The 20,144-nt window shown below is 36.5% G+C and overlaps 1 protein-coding gene across 1 annotated transcript in view; it reads left to right on the forward strand.

Annotated features, from left to right (window-relative positions):
- The window catches only part of LOC134804562 (UDP-glucose:glycoprotein glucosyltransferase), a 38,567-nt gene extending 18,888 nt beyond the window's left edge, over positions 1-19,679 (forward strand). Inside the window, exons 19-28 of the mRNA XM_063777662.1 lie at positions 133-357; positions 869-1,042; positions 6,791-6,968; positions 7,774-7,956; positions 9,149-9,252; positions 9,542-9,708; positions 9,814-9,935; positions 10,210-10,350; positions 14,180-14,237; positions 16,328-19,679. Coding sequence (XP_063633732.1) covers positions 133-357; positions 869-1,042; positions 6,791-6,968; positions 7,774-7,956; positions 9,149-9,252; positions 9,542-9,708; positions 9,814-9,935; positions 10,210-10,350; positions 14,180-14,237; positions 16,328-16,359 — 1,384 coding nt within the window. The 3' untranslated portion in view covers positions 16,360-19,679. The remainder of the gene's footprint in view (positions 1-132; positions 358-868; positions 1,043-6,790; positions 6,969-7,773; positions 7,957-9,148; positions 9,253-9,541; positions 9,709-9,813; positions 9,936-10,209; positions 10,351-14,179; positions 14,238-16,327) is intronic.
- The last annotated feature ends 465 nt before the right edge of the window (positions 19,680-20,144 follow it).

The following is a 20,144-nucleotide window of genomic DNA, read 5'->3' on the forward strand; positions in this document are numbered from 1 at the left end:
TGCCAAACATTTATTAATGAAATAGTTTTAAGAGCGTTCCAGTCGGCTCATTGTTACATATGTACTTACCTCTCCAATGATGGGTCCTCACAAGTATCCTGGCTGAGCTTAGGTATTATTGCGTTGTGACAGTGAGTTCGAGCTGGAGTACCTGCTGTTGGAGGGGCACGCGTGGGACGCGACGCTGGGCACGCCGCCGCGCGGGCTGCAGCTGGTGCTGGGCTCGCGCGCGCGCGCCGACACCGTCGACACCATCGTCATGGCCAACCTCGGCTACTTCCAGCTCAAGGCTAACCCTGGCGCATGGACGCTGCGCCTGCGACCCGGCCGCTCTGATGACATCTACCAGATTATTGGGTAAACAAAACATACATGACATGTCTACCTCTTTGCTAACTAAATTGACCTATTTTATTAATTGCTAATTAGATCAAAATAGGTACTTGTTGCATACAATATAAACACTTTTGGGTTCTTTTCACCTTGTCTGATCATTATTTACATTTTGTTATAATGTTGAGTCTTTTTAAAATCATAGCAAAGTTAAAACCCAAGCAAAATACATATTTAGCTATTAGTTAATATTTTTTAGTTAAAATATCTGTACTTACTTTCAATGTGCACAAAAAACTTTAAAGACCGAATTTCTTGCAATAGCGATAAAACTTGTGTAGATATATATACATATGTATGTATTTTAAGCAAAATATTTGCTCTGATATTATTGCAACTAAACTGCTGTTTGTCACGATTAGTGCATATCCAGACGAGCAGTGATATAGGGACTGTTAGGCGTTAGGAGCGATTTTTAAACACCTTTTAGGCCAGGCCCAAGATAAACGGTAACGGTATACCGCGTTTGATTTAGGCACGAAAACACGGACACACCCGCCGGCAGCGAAGAAATCCAAGTGCTGATGAGCTCGTTCCGCAGCCACGTGATCAAACTACGAGTGAGCAAGAAGCCGGACAAGCAGAACCACGACCTGCTCGTCGACAACGAGGACAACAACACGGGCGGCATATGGAACTCCATCGCCAGGTAACTTGCCACACTCGACTCGCGCTGTCGTGCTCACGTCACTTACCCGCAATGGAGCTACTGGCAGAACCATGTCCCATTTTTATGGAGGATTGATGCTTGTATTTCGTATTCGACTTTTTACCGTGGGAGATACGTGTAATCATGTACAATATTAACTTGAATGTGGAGGGCAGTAACGGGATAGGAAAACCGAGGAAAAGGTGGATGGACTGTGTGATAGATGATATGAAACGAACGCAAGTGAATGATGAGATGACGGACGAGAGAGAGAGGTATGGAAGAATAAAAACTTTTACAAAAAGAGTAAATCGACTTCAAAAAGGATAAAAAAAAATATTATCCGTTTTAAGTATATGCGTTACCAACTGATATGTTTGAAGTCGGTGCCAAGACAAATTTGAAGCATACCATGATTTTAGGGCGATTTGATAAGAATGTGACTATATGTATATATATATATATATATATATACGTTGGATTGCCTTACACGAGAGCAATGATCATACTTTCTGTAGATACCTAAGAACACACTGTCAATGCACCATGGCGGAGTCCGTACCAAGTTTGTGCGTACTAGTATAAAACCAATGCGATTGCCGACATGTTTTTTAAAGAGCAATTTTTACTAATTTTCGAACTGGCCATAGTACGTACTCAGATGTGGGATTGGGACTGAGTTATTTCCCGTCTCTTATCCAGAGAACTTGATTTCAAAATATAAAACAATCAAGGAGCATTTACAGGGCTTTAACTTTTTACCTGCTTCGCAAATTTCACCAGTTAACATGGCAGTTGTTTAGCCGAAAAGGTGACAAAGAGACAGACAGTATTACTTTCACCATTATTATATTAGTACAGTTGTAATGTGATTTATAGACATAAAGCTGATTATTTTTGACCGGTATTGGTAATATTTGTCTTGGCACCGACTTCAAACATATCAGTTGGTAACGCATATACTTAAAACGGATAATATTTTATTTTATCCTTTTTGAAGTCGATTTACTTTTTGTTTGTAAAAGTTTTTATTTTGCCATTTTTAGTTTTATGGCATTGTTAAAAGCTTATGAGTTATGAGTGATGCGTGACGCATGAATACAAAACATAATAATGCGTATCACTAAATTGGAAATCATTCCTGTCACTGCACAAACACAAAATCCATCCTCCGCCCCGTCACTGACTCAATCCCTCAACCCCCCGATCACTCAACCTCACAGCACATCAACCCCTGATCACAGAACCCCTCGACCTTGAACCCTGAACCACCCACCATTGAACCGCCATTTCCCGACTCCTCAGTAGCCTTACCATAAGTCTAACACTGACATATCCGCTAGCGTGTGCATAACTTACTTTCTATGCGTCTCGCTCGTACTGGCATGGCATCCTATTAGTGCGAGCGAGATGTATAGAAAGTAAGTTACGAAGAAGTTAGCGAAAATGTAGTGTCAAACTCGTGGTAAGGCTACAGTTGAACTTCATCAAATTGGTGATTTTCGGGAGGAAACGCTTGAGTTACTATAGAAAACAACGATGTCGCCAATGTCGCCATACTCGTGCCTTTAAAAATTGAGGAGTTCCCTCATTTCCTTATGAATTCCGTCATCAGATTAGAACCAACAATATTATGGGAACACCTTGGAGGTAACTTCGTTCAAATAAAAAAAGAATTACTCAAATCGGACCACGGGTTCCGGAGTAATCTACATTTATAAAATCATCATCATCAGGTCCATGAAATTAGTGGTTTTCAAGAGGAAATGCTTGATTTGCTTAAGACAATACCCAAATCACCATACATGTGCCTTTAAAAATTGAGGAGTTCCCTCAACTCTTCATGGATCCCATCATCAGAATAGCACCAGATTAATGTGGGACGTCCTTGGAGGCAGTTCCCTTTAAACAAAAAAATAATTGCTCAAATCGGACCATGGGTCTTGGAGTAATCGCTGAACGTCCTACATTTTAAGAAATCGTCATGATTATCATGAAAACAATCATAATCATCAGGTCCACTTCATCAAATTGGTGGTTTTCGAGAGAAAATGCTCAAGTTGCTTAAGGGGCCGGTATATGACGTTTTCGATTTAGACCTCACTTTGTAACCATAATTTGTTCAATAAATGTTTAATAATTGCATAAAATTACACGTAAATTTGTTCACGAAGAAACCGTGTACCGACTCTTCATGCCATTGTATTTTTAATTTGCTGTTATTCTCTACAAATCGACACTAAAAGTATCAAAAAATCAATATATGGAGTTCCGTTTGAGACGGAAGCAAAACAAATTTGTCTTTGACAGTAATTGAATTATTGTATGATTCTGAAAGCTAGATAATTCAGCTACCAATTTATTATCGATTTATATTTTTACTCACAAAGACAACACAGAAATTCAATCTCAAATGTAAACTTTCGAACAATTTCCATACATTGACGACATCACTCAAAATTCTTCTTCAAGTCAGATGCCCGTTGGGGCTACACCGGAGCACACGTGTACTTCTTCAAATGAAAATGACAGCTTGATTTTCTTGCTTTTGACAATTATATTGACATTAAATCATATACGCACACGAGAAAGTATACCAGTAGATAAATTGTATTTCATAAAATAGGGTACATAAATATTAGCTCGCGTCTCATTTAAATTTGATTTGCTGTTATAATATAATATGTAAACTATCTTAAAACAATACGATTACATCGAATTTAAGTATTATGTTCCTTCAAAACTCGCTTAAAATGAAAAAAGTTTAAAGACTCATCTTTACTGATTGGGATCAATTTTTATTATGCTGGTATCATTTTGCGTCAGTTTAAAAACGTATTTGACTTCTGTACGTCAATGAATTTTGATGACAATTGTAATCTTGTATTATATTATAGAACTTTTATTTTAAAATAATGCCTATTAACAGGAAGAGTTATGTAATTCGTATAAGTAATACCTGAAAGTCTTGTACCTAGATCTGTAATACCATGGATTGCGACGAATAAATGATAATGATTATGCGGTTCGTTCCGTCTATATGTATAATGCGTGTACGTGCTGTTCTCTGAAAATCTTCAAGAAAAAATAACGGCTAGACCAGCACTAAGTACTAGCGAGTTTTTGCGGCTTTGGAGACCGAGATGAAGCTTACAGGCCAATAGCGCTCTAGTTATTGTTATGTATACCTATGTATCGAATGTTTTATAAATTACCTATAAAAAGCAATGTTTTATTTCGATTAGGTCTACATTTTGTGCATATTGCATATCTGAAGTATTTTCGTACTAAACTTGAAACTTTCGTTAAAAATAAATAAAATAATTATTCCAAATGTACAGTCGCCTGCAATTTATGTTACACAACGAAGGCCGCAAAAATATCTGACACGATCTTATTTGTAGAACCATAAGACCATGTCACATATTTTTGCGGCCTTCGAAGAGTAGGTACCGTCATTATCACCAACTTTGCCCGCTTATTTTTTAAAACGAATTTCTCAAAAAACATCACATCATATGACTTTTTTTGCTCAGCACGTCCATTGTGATCAAACGCATCAGATTATTAAAAAAAAAAATATTTTTTATCGTGTTTTTACTCATTTTTTTGCGTTTTAGAGGGCGGGCAAAGATATCCGGGGTTTTCGCCAACATTGCCCACGTCAATTTGGTATTCAAATACAGCTCGTATGATGATGATGTCTAAGGATCACTTAAAGGTTTTGGGCAATCCTACCATTCCCTGTTAATAACTTAGCGATAAGTGTAAAAACTTTAAAATAGATTTGCTGGGCAATGTTGCCTACCCGTTTTTGCCCATTTCCAAATAAGGCTCGCCTAAGCATTTTACAAAGGCTAGGGTTGTCACTTTTGAGAAAATCTGTTACAATAGTTTAATGGCCAAAAATATGATTTTTGTTGTGTTTTTCATTCGTTAACGGGATAAAACATCTAAATAAAGGATAATAAGACAAATTAAATACAGTATATGTTTATAAATTTATTTTAGTGTACAAACATAACCTTCTTTTACTTGCGAAGTTGGGTAAATTAGACGAAAGTGACAACCCTAATCCGTTTTTGGTGGTGGGCAATGTTGGTATAGATGCCAAATTACCGGATTACTTTGCCCACCGCTAAAACTTTTGTGTATTTAGGCCTTTTTAGTTTAAATCTCAATAGACATAATCTATGCTTCATGTGTTATAACTCAAACCCGGAAATATTTGTCAAAGGGTTCTCAATTTTTTCTACTTGCATTCATTATTTATCAATTTTTTGCCCGCCGAAATATACCCTATATTAGACAACTCGCTCAAACTCTAAATTCCCAAGTCAAGTTATGCACAAGTTTGGTATATAGTTTTGTCAGAAATATAACCTATTTTCTACTAAAAATAGCAGGGTGGCCATAACTATTATATTTTTTTCTACATTAACGAATTTGTTTAAAATTGTCGTTTTGGGCAAAGTTTCCCTGGAGGCAAAGTTGGCGCTAATGACGTAACATATTATTGCAGGTGACTGTACATAAATGTTTCGGTGATTTTGAGATTATTTTCCAGGTTAGTTTACTAACAATCAAGTTATGCAGATACCGATTTCGTGAACGTATAAGTAGTAAGGTACCGCTATTGTTTAGCGATACCGATTATTTTTGAAGGCAAAACTATACCGTTGAAATATAAAGATATTAAAATTACAGCAGGGACAACCATTTTTTATAGGTGTACCTAAACCATCATTGGCCGAGCGTTAGCAAAGGCCTCCGTTTCAGCTTGGGCAAAAATGCTTTTGTATGTTCTCCTTTGCAGATCACATTTCTCAACTGATTCTCGTGAAAATTTGTAAGCAGGTTCAATAGAACTATTCTGTTTCGCTTTATCCGCCAAAATGGAATTGCCACCCTGCTGAAACTTTATTTATTTAAATTCCTATTGAATGGATTTTGCACCTTATGAAAAACCGTATAGAGTAGTAAATAACATTTTACATCTGACTTAATGACATCTTGTTTTATTCGCTTTAATTGTACAAAACGCGTATCTCGACAAAGCAATATTAGGTAGTAAAACAGTCAACAATCAAATTAATTAAATAGGTAAGTACGTCACGTGTGACATGAACAGACAAGGAAAGCAAGATTAAATGCATTGTTTCTCTTTCATCTTTCAATGAAACGCTTTTACCCTCAAAGGAGGCTAGTGGTCAATACTAATATAAAAGTCCAATCTTAAAAAAACATGATGGGTCACTGACCTGTCCCAGTAAAGTGAGGTAGTGTGCGTGAAGTGCGCTTGTGTGTGAAATGGGGTAAATTGACAGAATCTGAAATTTTACCCACCGCTACCGTCGCCTTAAGAAAACACCCAAATTACCATACATGTGCATTTAAAACTTGAGGAGTTCCCTCAATTCCTCATGGATCCCGTCATCAGAACAGCTCCAGATTAATGTGGGACCACCTTGGAAGTACCTTCTTTTTAACAAAAAAAAGAATTAGTCAAATCGGCCCACGGGTCTCGAAGTAATCGGTGAACATACATAAAAAAAAAAACATAGCCACAACCGAATACAGAACCTCCTCCTCCATGAAATTGAAGTCGGTTAAAAAGACATGCTGCGCCGACCCTCAATGAATAGGATAAGGGCAAGCGAATGATGATGATGATGGTAGATTGCTTGATGAGACGTATAGTATTAAAATTACAGTGGCGAGTAGTATTTGGATTTAACAATATTTTAGTTCTTTCGGCGCCGGCGAGGAGGCAGAGTTGCAGGACGAGACGATCAACGTTTTCTCCGTGGCTTCCGGGCATCTCTACGAGCGCTTCTTGCGCATAATGATGCTGTCGGTGCTCAAGCACACACACTCGCCCGTCAAGTTCTGGTTCCTCAAAAACTATCTCAGCCCGTCGCTAAAGGTACTAACTTTTTAAACGTTTGCTATAGAATTTTAAACTAAGGTGCCATCAATTTAGACGCTGCTTGAATAGCCAGTCTGCGTTTGTTTTAAACATAATTAAAACATTGACAATTCTTACTTACACTAGAATTTCACACCATAGTCGCACTGAACTACAGTGGGCTCCTATGCCTTGTGATAACTATTGCAAACATTTAAATATAGATCTCACGCTTCGAGCTTCTACACTGTATTTGAAAAAATAACCATGGATCCGTGTAGAACCAGCATTTTTTTATGAAATATCAAACTTTTCCTGTGCCTTTATTAAAAAGTTAGTAATATTATGACTTCAGGTTTCAGGGTTCCGTAGTCAACTAGGAATCCTTATAGTATCGCCATGTCCGTCTGTCTGTCTGTCCGTCAGAGGGTTTGCATCGTGATCGTTAGTGCTAGAAAGCTGTAATTTGGCATGAATATATAAATCAATTATGCCGACAAACTGGGAAAATAAAAACATTTTTTTTATAGTTCTGTTTACCTCCCCTATAACTTAAAGTTAAGCTTCAACACTATGGTGTGGGGTATCGTTGGAGGTTTTCAAAACGAATAGGGCTCTTCAATGACCATTTTTGATAAAGTATATATTTTCGGATATAATCGTTCGGAAAGAAAAGAAAAACTTTTGAAAAAAAAATCGTGAAAGTAGAACAAACAATATTCAATAAAAACTATTAGCCCGACATGCTCTAGGCCGGTTTTGTCATCATTGATTTAAAGAAAAATATAATGTTTAATATGCGCTACATAATAATATATTGTAGGATATTCTCCCGTACATGGCCCAAGAGTACGGATTCCAGTACGAGCTGGTGCAGTACCAGTGGCCGCGCTGGCTGCAGCGGCAGCGCGACCGCCAGCGCACCATCTGGGGCTACAAGATCCTCTTCCTCGACGTGCTCTTCCCGCTCCACGTCAAGAAGATCATCTTTGTCGATGCGGACCAGGTACTTTGCTCTATGCTCTGGTTTTTGTACTTTAAATAACGATTGTGTCTGACTTTGTGCAAAACATATCTATTGTAATGTGTTGATTGTTGGATTATGTGTTGTAATTGGGTGCATTACATTTGTTATAATTACTTTTCATATATTATAGTTTGATATATCGTTATTTTGAATAACGTAATAAATGGCATACTACCGTAATACCTAATTAACGGTATACATAATGTTATTATTGGTATAATGGTCATAAGGTATATTTACACTTTGTCTAATATACATTGTCATAATTATTACATACTCTAAAGCATATTATTTGCTATAACAAGTGACATCACATAATTATTTGTGTGGCATAATAGTTGCATGACATAAATGGGTTAGGTTAAGTTGGAACTGCGACTCCGCACAAACGAATAACTACATAACAAAAGGAGGGTTAGGTTAGGTTAGAACTTTGATCCTCCGTAGAATAAAATACTCTAGCAAAAAAGTGGTTTAGGTTAGGTTTGAACAGCGGCTCCCGCAGAACGAAAACCTTGAAAAAATTGGTTAGGTTAGGTTAGAACTGCGATCTCCCTAGAATAAAATAGCTAGCAAAATCAGTAGGCCTGCGTACTAGTAATAAAAAGTATGTAAAACTTTACGTTATCAGTAAATAAAATATGACAAAAAATGTTATACAATATATGTATTTATACTTAATAAAATTGTATGAAGTATTACGTTATACAAAAATATAATATAACAAATGTCATTATAAAACATGTCTATATACTATTCGAAAATTATATTACATTAGGCATTATAATAATGACAGTTTAGATGAAATCACAATATAATAAAGGAAACGTATAATAAAAATTACATTATAACATACAATAATATATCAAATGGCGTTATAACAAATGTATGATAGTTTTTTTATAATTATATTAAGCATTACACACCCGTTGTAATTGTAGTGTGTACTATTACACATTCGACATTCATTTTTATCTTGAATCTTTATTTATTTTTTGTTTTATACATAACACAGTACTTTCAAATGTTTCTGGTTTTTCGCTATGATACCTCCACAACGACTGGATCAACTTGGCTAAAATAAAGTTTTTTTCCAAAATTGTAAGTTTTTATGATGTTTTATCTTTATCTATATTTGGCAAAGTTTAGAAGGTTGCTTGTATTTTCACAGATCGTCCGCGCAGACCTGAAGGAGCTAGTAGATCTGGACTTGGGCGGCGCGCCTTACGGGTACACGCCGTTCTGTGATAGTAGAAAGGAAATGGAAGGATTCAGGTATGCAAATATGTGTATAACCTATTAATTTTAAATCTACTCACATCCTTTAATCACTCGTGTCGAGATTGTACATATGGTACTCATACTTTACCTGTCGAATAATTATAATTAGTACATTGTAGGTACTGTTTTTGTCTTCAAAATCTTCAAATGAATCTTGTTTCTGTGAATTCTTGTCATTGCTTTATCGTTTATTGAATTAAGTATTTGTTTTGCGGGCCTACAATATGATGATGGCAGTGAAGATGTATTACCAGGTGTATTGTAAGGTGAGGTATCCACACAGGTTCTGGAAGCAAGGGTACTGGCGCAACCACCTGCAGGGCCGCAGCTACCACATCAGCGCGTTGTACGTGGTGGACCTCAAGCGCTTCCGGCGCATCGCCGCCGGCGACCGGCTGCGTGGCCAGTACCAGGCGCTCAGCCAGGACCCCAACAGTCTCTCCAACTTAGGTCAGTTACCAACTCACCAACGAATTATTCTGTCTGGAGACTTGTTAAGCTCAATAATGATGTTTGATTTGTCTTATTCCTTACTGTTTTATTTATTTTATACAGATCAAGATTTGCCGAACAACATGATTCATCAAGTTGCGATAAAATCCCTACCACAGGAGTGGCTCTGGTGCGAGACATGGTGCGATGAAAATTCAAAACCACAAGCGAAAACAATTGATTTGGTAATTTATTTATCTATCATATTATTCATTTAAATGGTAAATGACGCACATATAAGTGCGTTAATGGAATATTTCGTTATTAGGGTTTATTAATTATTAAGCAATATACATCACCACGAAGATATAATGATGGCTTTAAGTTGAAGGGACAACCGAGGGGAAAAAATTGAAATCTTTTTCGGTTCGAATGGGTTTTTTTATTTGTCATTGTAATATCATCAGACGGCTGTGCTGTGCTTTGTGTATAAAATGAACATTTGACTGTGTTGCGCAGTGTAATAACCCGATGACGAAGGAGGCGAAGCTGTCTGCGGCGATGCGCATCGTGCCCGAATGGAGCGAGTACGACGCGGAGGTGAAGGCGCTGCAGGCGCGAGTGCGCCGCGGCCTCTACCAGGCCGCCGACCACGAGCAGGTACCTACTCTACATACAATGCGATAGCCGGGTGCCGACTGGACTTCGTTCGTTTCGCTTCGTTCGCCCTCTATTTGTCACTATATCGATCGAATATGGAAGCGTATTAGGACAGGCATATGACATTTCGACTTTTTTATTTTCGTGGTAAGCGACCACTGGTAACTTCAGACAAAACAAACCAGCAGTTGTAGTGTTATTATAAATACTCAAAAACGAAAACTAGGCTGGGAACGATTTTCCAATAGTATTTTATACAATCGTGATATAATACAGAGCTTTTCAGTCGAGTACCGTGTTTAGGCAACGAAACTTGCTGAGTTGCCTAAGTGAGGTACGAGATTGAAAACCTTGATTATATCACTATTGTATACAATACTTTTTCTACGACGCAACAAAAATAATACTTTAAACTAGTAGAATCATACAAACAAACCAAACCAAAAGTATACAGCTAAGATTCGCGAGCAGCCGCGATACCTTCATACTGGTACGCGCCCCGGCCGCCGCGGCCGCCGGGATTGGTCAACGACACCTTCTCGTAACTCATGAGGCCCTGGTACTTGCTCCGCGCTAAATCAATATTTAGACAGTTGTTTTCTCGATTTTGGCCACCGTAGCCTATGGAGACTAACAAGCAACGCTAAGTGGTTTTCGTAGTCTATGGATGTTGCTATATTAAGGGTGTCACATGCGCGTTTCTGACTTATGAAGCAATTGTTTCTACTATACAACCTAAAATAAATAATTAATTTGAGCTATGGTTTTGTTTCGTCCTCTTGATCGCGGCGAGCTGTGATTGGTCAATTTCATTATAGTTGACTAAACTGCATCGAAATGAATATTATAGTTGAGTTGGGGGCCCATATATTAAAAATACCCAATTTCAGTTTGGTATAAGAAATCTTAATTCAAGAATTACAGTCGACAAGTAGAAAAAATGTTTATTATATTAAGCGGGACGACTATTCAAGTCGGTGCAAAGGTAGCTTAGATGGACTCTGTATTTTACTTGTACCGTAAAATGGGGTGAGTAGGTTTTACATGTCGCAAACTGATCTTTAATACATAATAAATGTGTTTGAATATTAGTTTTTTTTATGATTTTGTGTAGTTCCATTTCATAACTTGAAAGATAAATACGAAATAGTAGGAAATCCCAGCTCACCCCGTAGTAGGGGTGAGGAGGGATTTCCTACTAAGGTGAGTTTTGAAAATTGTTTGATCGACACTTTGTGATTATGAACATTATAATTGCTTGATTTGTTATTAGAATATATAATTTACGTAGCAGTAGCCTGTAAAAACCAACTCACCCCTCTGCCATCCCTCCTCACCCCATTCATAACCCAACTGCCCTCGTAATCCCTACTCATCCCATTTTACGGTACCTAACTAAAAGTAAACTATGTTTTTTTTAAAGTAAAATCGACATGTAGCACATGACTCGATAGGTCTTATAAATAATATTAAGGTTGCTAAGTGTAAGAGCGTTGAAATAATAGCTCAGAAAGTAATAGTACATTATTGTCGAGGCTCGGAAGTAGCTACTTGCAGGCTGAGGATTCGTATTAAACGGACGACCTTGGGAGTCCGTTTAATTGAATCCGAAGCCAGCAAGTAGCCTTCCAGCCGAGTCATATATAGTGCTTTTCTCAAAAATGGTGCAAGAAATATAAATATAATAGAAATATTTTACAGAATCAACGTTCTTACGTATATATTTTCACAGAAAAAAGTAGAAACAATTGAAAAAATTAGCTTTGCCGCCTTTTTATTTTTTTAATTAATAAATAGAAGTGTATTTTTCTGGCGAAAATACGCCAACCTATTTGAGACAGCTAAATAGTCGCGGTACCAACATTATAATTATAAGTACTAATCATCTCTTTGGCTGTTTAATGGGCCTGTGTCTTTATTTGATATGGCCATTTCAACTTTTAAAAAGTTTGGAACACGACAAATAATGGAATTTGTATGCAACATTGCAGTCCCAAAATCGAGACTGCAATGTTTTTAACTTTTTAATTTTTGACTGACCATAAACTACGCGCTTCGCGACCAATTTTTTAAACGTCAAAGTCGACTTTGCCGTCCATTTTTGAGAAAAAATATTTTGTAGAGCCACGGACCGTCTAACTTATGCACAGGCGTGCAAAAAATTTAAAATAAAACTTAATAAATACTTATTAAATATATTAAGAACGGGTCACTCACGTATTTTAAGTCGAAAAACGCTCGACATGTTTCACTCCGTACCGAGGAGTGTCATCAGGAACTTGCGTTTACGGTGACGGACAGGCGCAGACTGCGGGCCGCAGCCCTCCCCGCCCGATGACTCGGCGCAGGCGCCGTTGGCGGCAGAGGGAGCGAGAAACTACCCTCGTTTATCGCATTATTACCGTAAACGCAAGCTCCCGATGACACTCCTTGGTACGGAGTGAAACATGTCGAGGACCCGTTTATAATATATTTTTTAATACAGTTGCTCAAAATGTGCTACTTTACGTAGCTGTTTAGCGTTCGCAAAGTTGTGTTTTGCGAACTAGTGCTTTTTACTTTTCTAGCTTTTTTCAATTTAATTCTGACCTTAATCGATACGTCCACACCAAAGAGTTTGGATGTTCAAAAACTTTATATATTTTTATTTTGCCATTAGATATTTATTACGTACAAAAAGTATTGTTACACGATATAAAGTAAATATTTATTTTTTATTATATAAATACCTAAAACGTTATAAAATACGATATTTCACAAAAAAAAAATTAATTATTTGGCTGAATGGAAATATCATTGCCACGTTGGCTAACGTTAACACAAAAAATTAGAAATTAAAAAGTAAAACCGGCGCCCGCCATTTTCACTTGAAATTTATTAGTTGTATCAAAATAATTATATGTCTGTGTCTCACGGAAGTTTTGTTATTAAAATTATACTTTCTTCGAAAATTATTTTTAATGTGATTGGTTCAGTAATATTTCCAAAAATCTTATCTTATAAATAAAACAACGACCGCGAAGGTACGCTCTTTTTTCTTGTATGGCTTTTTGTATTGTATTAAGGTACGGAAGTTATTTTTCATCTCTCCTGTTCGGAAAGTTCACCTTTCATAGGCTGATAGCCGGGTGGAAAATTGCATTTCCCACCCTAGGGTGGAAAGTATTTTTTTTTTAATTTGTACCTACTTCGAACAACGACTCAGTCATATTATGCCATATTATTCAAATAAAAGCTCTCATATTAGCTTCGGCATTTCAGACCAAGTATTATCGAAATTATTAAGAAAAAATATACTACTTGTATTTAATACTTAAATGTATGAAATAAACATAAATATTTACTTAAATGACGATGAATGTTGAAAATACTATCATTACATTACATTCATTGATTTAGTTTCATTTTTTTTTAAGGCGCATATACATTAAGACCATTTCGGACTCATCCCAATTTAAGATCGGTTTGTCTATGGTTTTAGATTTTTTTCCGATCAAATTGGCGCCAATTCCAGTCCCTAATTCTCTTAACTGGCAAAATATTTTCTTGTGTTTGACTTTCCTCATAGTCGAAATGAAAAGTAGAGTGTTTAACTCGGGTAAAAGTAACCATCTCACCCTCGAACTATTGGCGCTCTCACTTTGTTCGAGCGCCAAAATATCTCGGGTGATATGGTTCACTTTCCACCCTTGGTTAACAATCTACTATTACGTGGCCCGAGACCCGACATACACTTGGTCAGTTTTTAAATGGGGCACTGAGGGCAGCTACCAGATCCACGATGCACATACGTGGGAACTGCGTATGAAACGATTGGTGTTTGTTTCAGGAAATTGAGACCAACATTCACGACCCGATCACAATATCAAGTGGTGATGATGATACAGGTAATTACTTTTTTTTTATTACACTTCTCTATTTTTGAAAAGGTGTTGTACCCATTGAGCAGATATTATTATTTCTAAGAAGTTATTCAACACATTATTAGGGTTCCGTACGTCAAAAGGACAAAATGGAACCCTTATAGGATCACTCGTGCGTCTGTCTGTCTGTCTGTCGGTCCAACCATTCCCTTTATCTCCTAACTACTGGGTCTTAAAATGTTCTTTACCTATAGGTGACAGGAAACCTATTAAAAATGTGCAGTCAACTGTGAGTCGGAATTAATTAATTAGTTTTTGATCCGATCCCTACGGGTTTTTGAAAGACATTTCATTCACGTTCCACATAAAAAATACATTGTCAAAAATTGGGTAATGTACGGAACCCTTGGAACGTGAGTTCGACTCGCACTTGAACGGTTTTTTAGGGTTCCGTACCTCAAAAGGAAAAAACGGAACCCTTACAGGATCACTCGTGCGTCTGTCTGTCCGTCTGTCACAGCCCATTTTCTTCAAAAGTACTGGACCAATTAAGTTGAAATTTGGTACACATATGTAAATTCGTGACCCAAAGACGGACATCTTACGTAAACAAATGAATTTTAAACATGGAGGCCACTTTTGGGGGGTGAATGAGAAAATTAAAAAAAATAATGTTTTTTAAACTATATCGTGTTACATATCAGATAAAAGAGCTCATTTTGAGAATCTCAATAATTTTTTTTTGTACTTTTAAATTTATGAGTTTAGAAGTTATTTAAGAAAATAGCCAAAACATGACACCCCCCCCCCCTTTATCTCCGAAACTACTGGGTCTAAAATTCTGAAAAAAATATACAACAATGTTCTTTACCTATAGATGTCAGGAAACCTATTAGAAATATGCAGTCAAGCGTGAGTCGGACTAATTAGTTAATTACCGTAAAACGGGGTCAACAGAAATCGCGGGGTGAATAGAGAAATTTTGAACTTTTTCTTTCAAGTTGTTATATTTAAAAACGTACTTACATCTCTAAAATTAGATTTTTTTTAATATCACTAATTGTCTCTATAATAAAGCATTTTTTTGCAAAAAACCAATTACAAGCAAATTTACGTGTTAAAGGGGTCAGTGGACACGCATATGGGGTGAACAGTTACGCCATAGGGGGTGATAAGATACAACAAAGGGGTGTAAAGACACGCCTTGGGGGTTAAAAGACACGAAAATATAATTTTGTGTCAAATAGTTGTTTAACAGATATATATGTCGTAGGCCGATCGTAAGATCAGGCAGATCGTAATGTTCCTGTGTAATGTTTTGATGATAGTCACATTAAACCAATACATAGGTAGGATAGGTTCGTTAGGTTGCTCCAGATGCCCGAAGGGCAAACTGCCCAGAAATAGGAGCCCCGCGTAGCGGGGCTCCGTCGACTCAGGGAACGAGTCAAAGATTTTCACGTTTCACGATATGCCTAGGAATTTCACGATATGCCTGATCTTACGATCGGCCGCCGACATATATACCATTTGCCAATAGAGTATCCACATAATAATGACCAAATTCGATGCCTATGACAACTAAAACTTAATATTTCTATTCACCCCTTTCTTGTGTCTATCGACCCCGTTTTAAGGATATGGAGAAAACAGGTAGTTTTCTTTGATTTTCTCTGAATTGGGTTGGTAAAAAATTATTTCACAAATGCAAAATTGAAGAACTAACCAAGACTCAAAAAATGATAACAAAATTATTACTTTTATCATTTGGATTATTGGCGAAAATCGTCCTTGAAGTTGAAAATCGTGTCTTTTCACCCCGTTTTACGGTACTTAGTTTTTGATCTGACCCCTACGGGTTTTTTAAAGGCAACTCGCGTTTCACATATAAATAATACATTGTGAAAAATTGAACCCTTAGAACGTGAGTCCGACTCGCACTTGGTCGGTTTTTTATTATTATTTCACATTTGCTTAATCATATGATCACTAAAAGTACTCTAATACACCTAAACTGTATATCAATCCAAAGTATTTTTCGTATATTTCATACGCCTCTGAAGTTGCTAATGTATTGAAGACTTGTTTGTATATTGTTTGTTTCGCTTTCCCAGGTAGTCTCCACGACGTACACACAGAGTTATGATGAGGTGGATGTATGTAATGTATGATATTCAAATTTTTTAGCTGGTGTCGGTTTTTGTTATACGTAACAAGCAATAATATGTGTGTATATTAAGACAATTGTATATTTTAAACGGAACCACTTAACATGTTTCGTTATAACATTTCCGTATCGTTTATCCTTTGTGTAAAATGTCATGGAAGCTCGAGACATACAGACATAGGCTAGAAAGAAATAAGGAAATAATTTACTTGAATATTTTCAGAAATGTTTTAGGAAACATGTTCGTTCAGAAAATTGCCTGATCTATCTTATGTGAAATGGATTGCCAATAAATGTACCCCCGATGTTTCCAGTTAACAATGCGACTAGTAAAAGGTGTTGTATTGTAAAATTTAATATATAATTCGTTTTACATTAACCGTCATCAGTTCGTAGCACGTAAGGATAGTATGATTTCAAGTGATTTTAATTTATGGTGGTTAAAAATGGAATAGGGTGCGAACGTGTTGATTTCTTTGTTTTATTATGAATTTACGAGGTACACGCCTGCAGTGTTTTTATCGCACGTTTGTTGTACAATGTATTATTAATCAGTAATTCTTTTCCTTTGATTTTCTTTATATGTTACATAATTCTTGTTAGTCTAATCAACTGCATATTTTCTTTTTCAATCCCAATAAATCCATTATTTTGGCAAGAAACGAATGCTAGTATTTACCTGCAGCCTTGTACCGCAAAGACGCTGCGATCAAATTTGTAGCCCTTAAATAATACGAAAGGTTAGTATAAGGTTGTTGATTTGCTCATTACTGTAAAACTTTGTTTAAACCGAAAGTAGATGTTTTTTAATATATTTTAACTGTACATGTAGACACTTCACCAACAGAAAACTGCAAAGATTTATTTTATATAGACATGTTGAATAGCGTATTTGTCGTTATTTTTATAATCACCTGTACGGATATGATGGTCGTTCTTGTCTACGTGACAGCGTGATAAAACGGTGTCCGTCACTTTCTATCCCATGGTGTTAAAAAGTGACAGTTATTTTATCACGTGGATAAAGATGGATAAAGCCATCCATAATACGCCGGCAGTAATGTTTAGTAGGATACCACATTTACTAATATGTTATTAATTTACCTTTATCTGTCACTTAAATTCATTGATACGTAGAGTTAGATGACAGAGATAGACCTATGAAAGGGTGAAAGGAAAATTCGTTTCAGATAATTTAGTTTCGCACATAAAAATGCCTGTGCATTTTGTATGGCTTGGTCCGACTGCATGTTTTTTTCTTTACACTGTCATAACTCTGTTCTTTGATACAATTAAAATACTAATAAATAAATAAATAAATAAATATATAATTAAATATTATAGGGACATTCTTACACAAATTGACTAAGTCCCACGGTAAGCTCAAGAAAGCTTGTGTTGTGGGTACTCAGACAACGATTACGATTATATAAATACTTAAATACATAGAAAACAACCATGACTCAGGAACAAATATCTGTATCATCATACAAATAAATGCCCAATGCCAGTTAATGTGTCGCGTATGTGAAAAAGAAGACTCAAAACATAAAGGATGTTTCCTTGAGTACTACGCGAGTATGATAATACTGCATACGTGATACGTTAAGATATGTTCAACAATAAACCATTCGTTATGAAAAACGGAATCAATGTAACATGTAAAAATAATTGTGTTTATCCGCTGTGACCAACCCTTTCTATGATTGTCTTAGTAAACCGCTAGGTGATGAACATCGCTCATTAGTAAGATAACATTTATGTTTCATGCCATGAAGTGAGAAATAGTCACATTTCACATTATACCAGTATATGGCTAGCTGGTGTAGCCATGTAGATTAAACAGAGATTTACGAGTAAGAGTACAGTATAAAATAATTAGAGTTAATCAGATGCCGGCAGGACAGTGTAGGTGAATGAGCACACACACACAGCTATATAGAGTTAATGTACCTACCTGATTGCAAACATTTTCGAAACAATTAAATTAGTATCTTTGTTTTTTTACGATTAAGATAGTGGGGTATCCCATACCCATATTTATACTATTCTATAGTCTTTCAGAATACCTATTGTATAAAATTATGATATTTAAATCAACCTCTGCGGGCGCAGCATGGTTCTATTTTTATCTTCTATCACTATGCCCGTCACTTTCGCACTTACATACTCGTTAGAACGTGACAGGCATGGTGACAAGCGATAAAAATGCGACCGTGCTACCAGGCCTGGTCAATCTTGCAGGTTGCTGTGACATTTGTTATAGGTAAAAATACCTAGCACTTATTTCCAAATCCCGCTGTCGGTTGTACATGACATGTGTGCGTGACCTCAAACCTCAACCCTGTGGGCGCAGCACGGTTCCATTTTTATCGTCTATCACTATGCGCGTCCCTTTCGCACTTACATACTTGTTAGAACGTGACAGGCATGGTGACAAGGGATAAAAACGCGACCGTGCTACGCCGCCTGGTTTCGACACCTATAACGGTTATAAAGACTATATTTTTGTTTCTGCCATAAATATTAAACGAGATTACCGATCACTAGTTATAGTACCTACTGTCTCCAAAAAATCATATAATGAAATGAGCAGGGGCCGAAATGATATATTTCTTTACCAGGACGAATATTGAAGCGTTTAAATGCGCGTTTTAGTGTCAGTTCATTATTTTCGGCACGAATGACCACAAAGTTCACTTGGTAAAACGCCGAACATTCACCTTCCATCACATCATCATTTAGTAGCCACGCAACTTCTGCCACCTTATTAAGTCTACAATAGTCTAAACTCTAATGGGCCCCAGTTTGACTATATATGGCTACACCGCTCCCTTTCTCCAAATTATATGAATTGCCCGGCTATTTTCACGATGTTTTGATGACCTTACGAATAAATATTATAACCTTAGTTAGACAAAGGAATACTACGCCTGTATAAAGTGATGAAATTGTAGACGTTATTTGGTAGTTAAATTAGATTTGCTAACGGTTTCCAATCCAGATGCCTTACAGTTACAGCGATATTTAGTTACGCTACTTACGCTTTCAGAACTTCGTTCTATTTTGCATTTTTAAGACACATGTTCCTTTGTCTATGATTAAGTAAGTATAACTCTTTACTCTCTGACTATAGGGATACCTACTAAGTACCTAAAGGATCTCAAACCAATGTTCCTAAATTGAATAAATTGTAGCAATTTGTTACACTTGTAGTATCCGGTCAGCGTAAATATGTGAATTCAAACTTCCCCGCTTTGGCAATGTCATAAACATGAATAAATACAGTCAACAGTCAATTGAATTTTATTTACCCAATGAAAAATACTGCATGAAAATCCTAATTAGCCTTAATATACCTTACGTACACAGTATTATACTATATAGGTAGGTAATCTAATCAAACAGAATTGAGTGTGTGATTTAAGTGGCAATTAATACATGAAACAGAAACTTTGTGTAAGTTTCTTGTATTCTGTAAATTTCTTATCGATATCATTTTGTTCTTTTATCATGTTTGAGACAGTACATGGTATGTACCTATATTTATTCCTAATATATTATTTGGACTGGCAAGGTCTTCTGTTTAAAGTTAGTTCCGAGCTACCACTTAATTACCTCGTGACTCGCCTTCATAATGTGCTATGCTATTAACTTATTATTGGTTTTTAAGTTGTACCGACCGTCGCATTTTAGGAGATAAATACTAACATAATACCTATTTCAGCCGGAAGGTAGGTATTTATGGCCTAAATAGGAAGGAA

This window comes from Cydia splendana, chromosome Z (genome assembly GCF_910591565.1).
Source record: "Cydia splendana chromosome Z, ilCydSple1.2, whole genome shotgun sequence".
In the NCBI taxonomy this organism is placed as follows: domain Eukaryota; kingdom Metazoa; phylum Arthropoda; class Insecta; order Lepidoptera; family Tortricidae; genus Cydia; species Cydia splendana.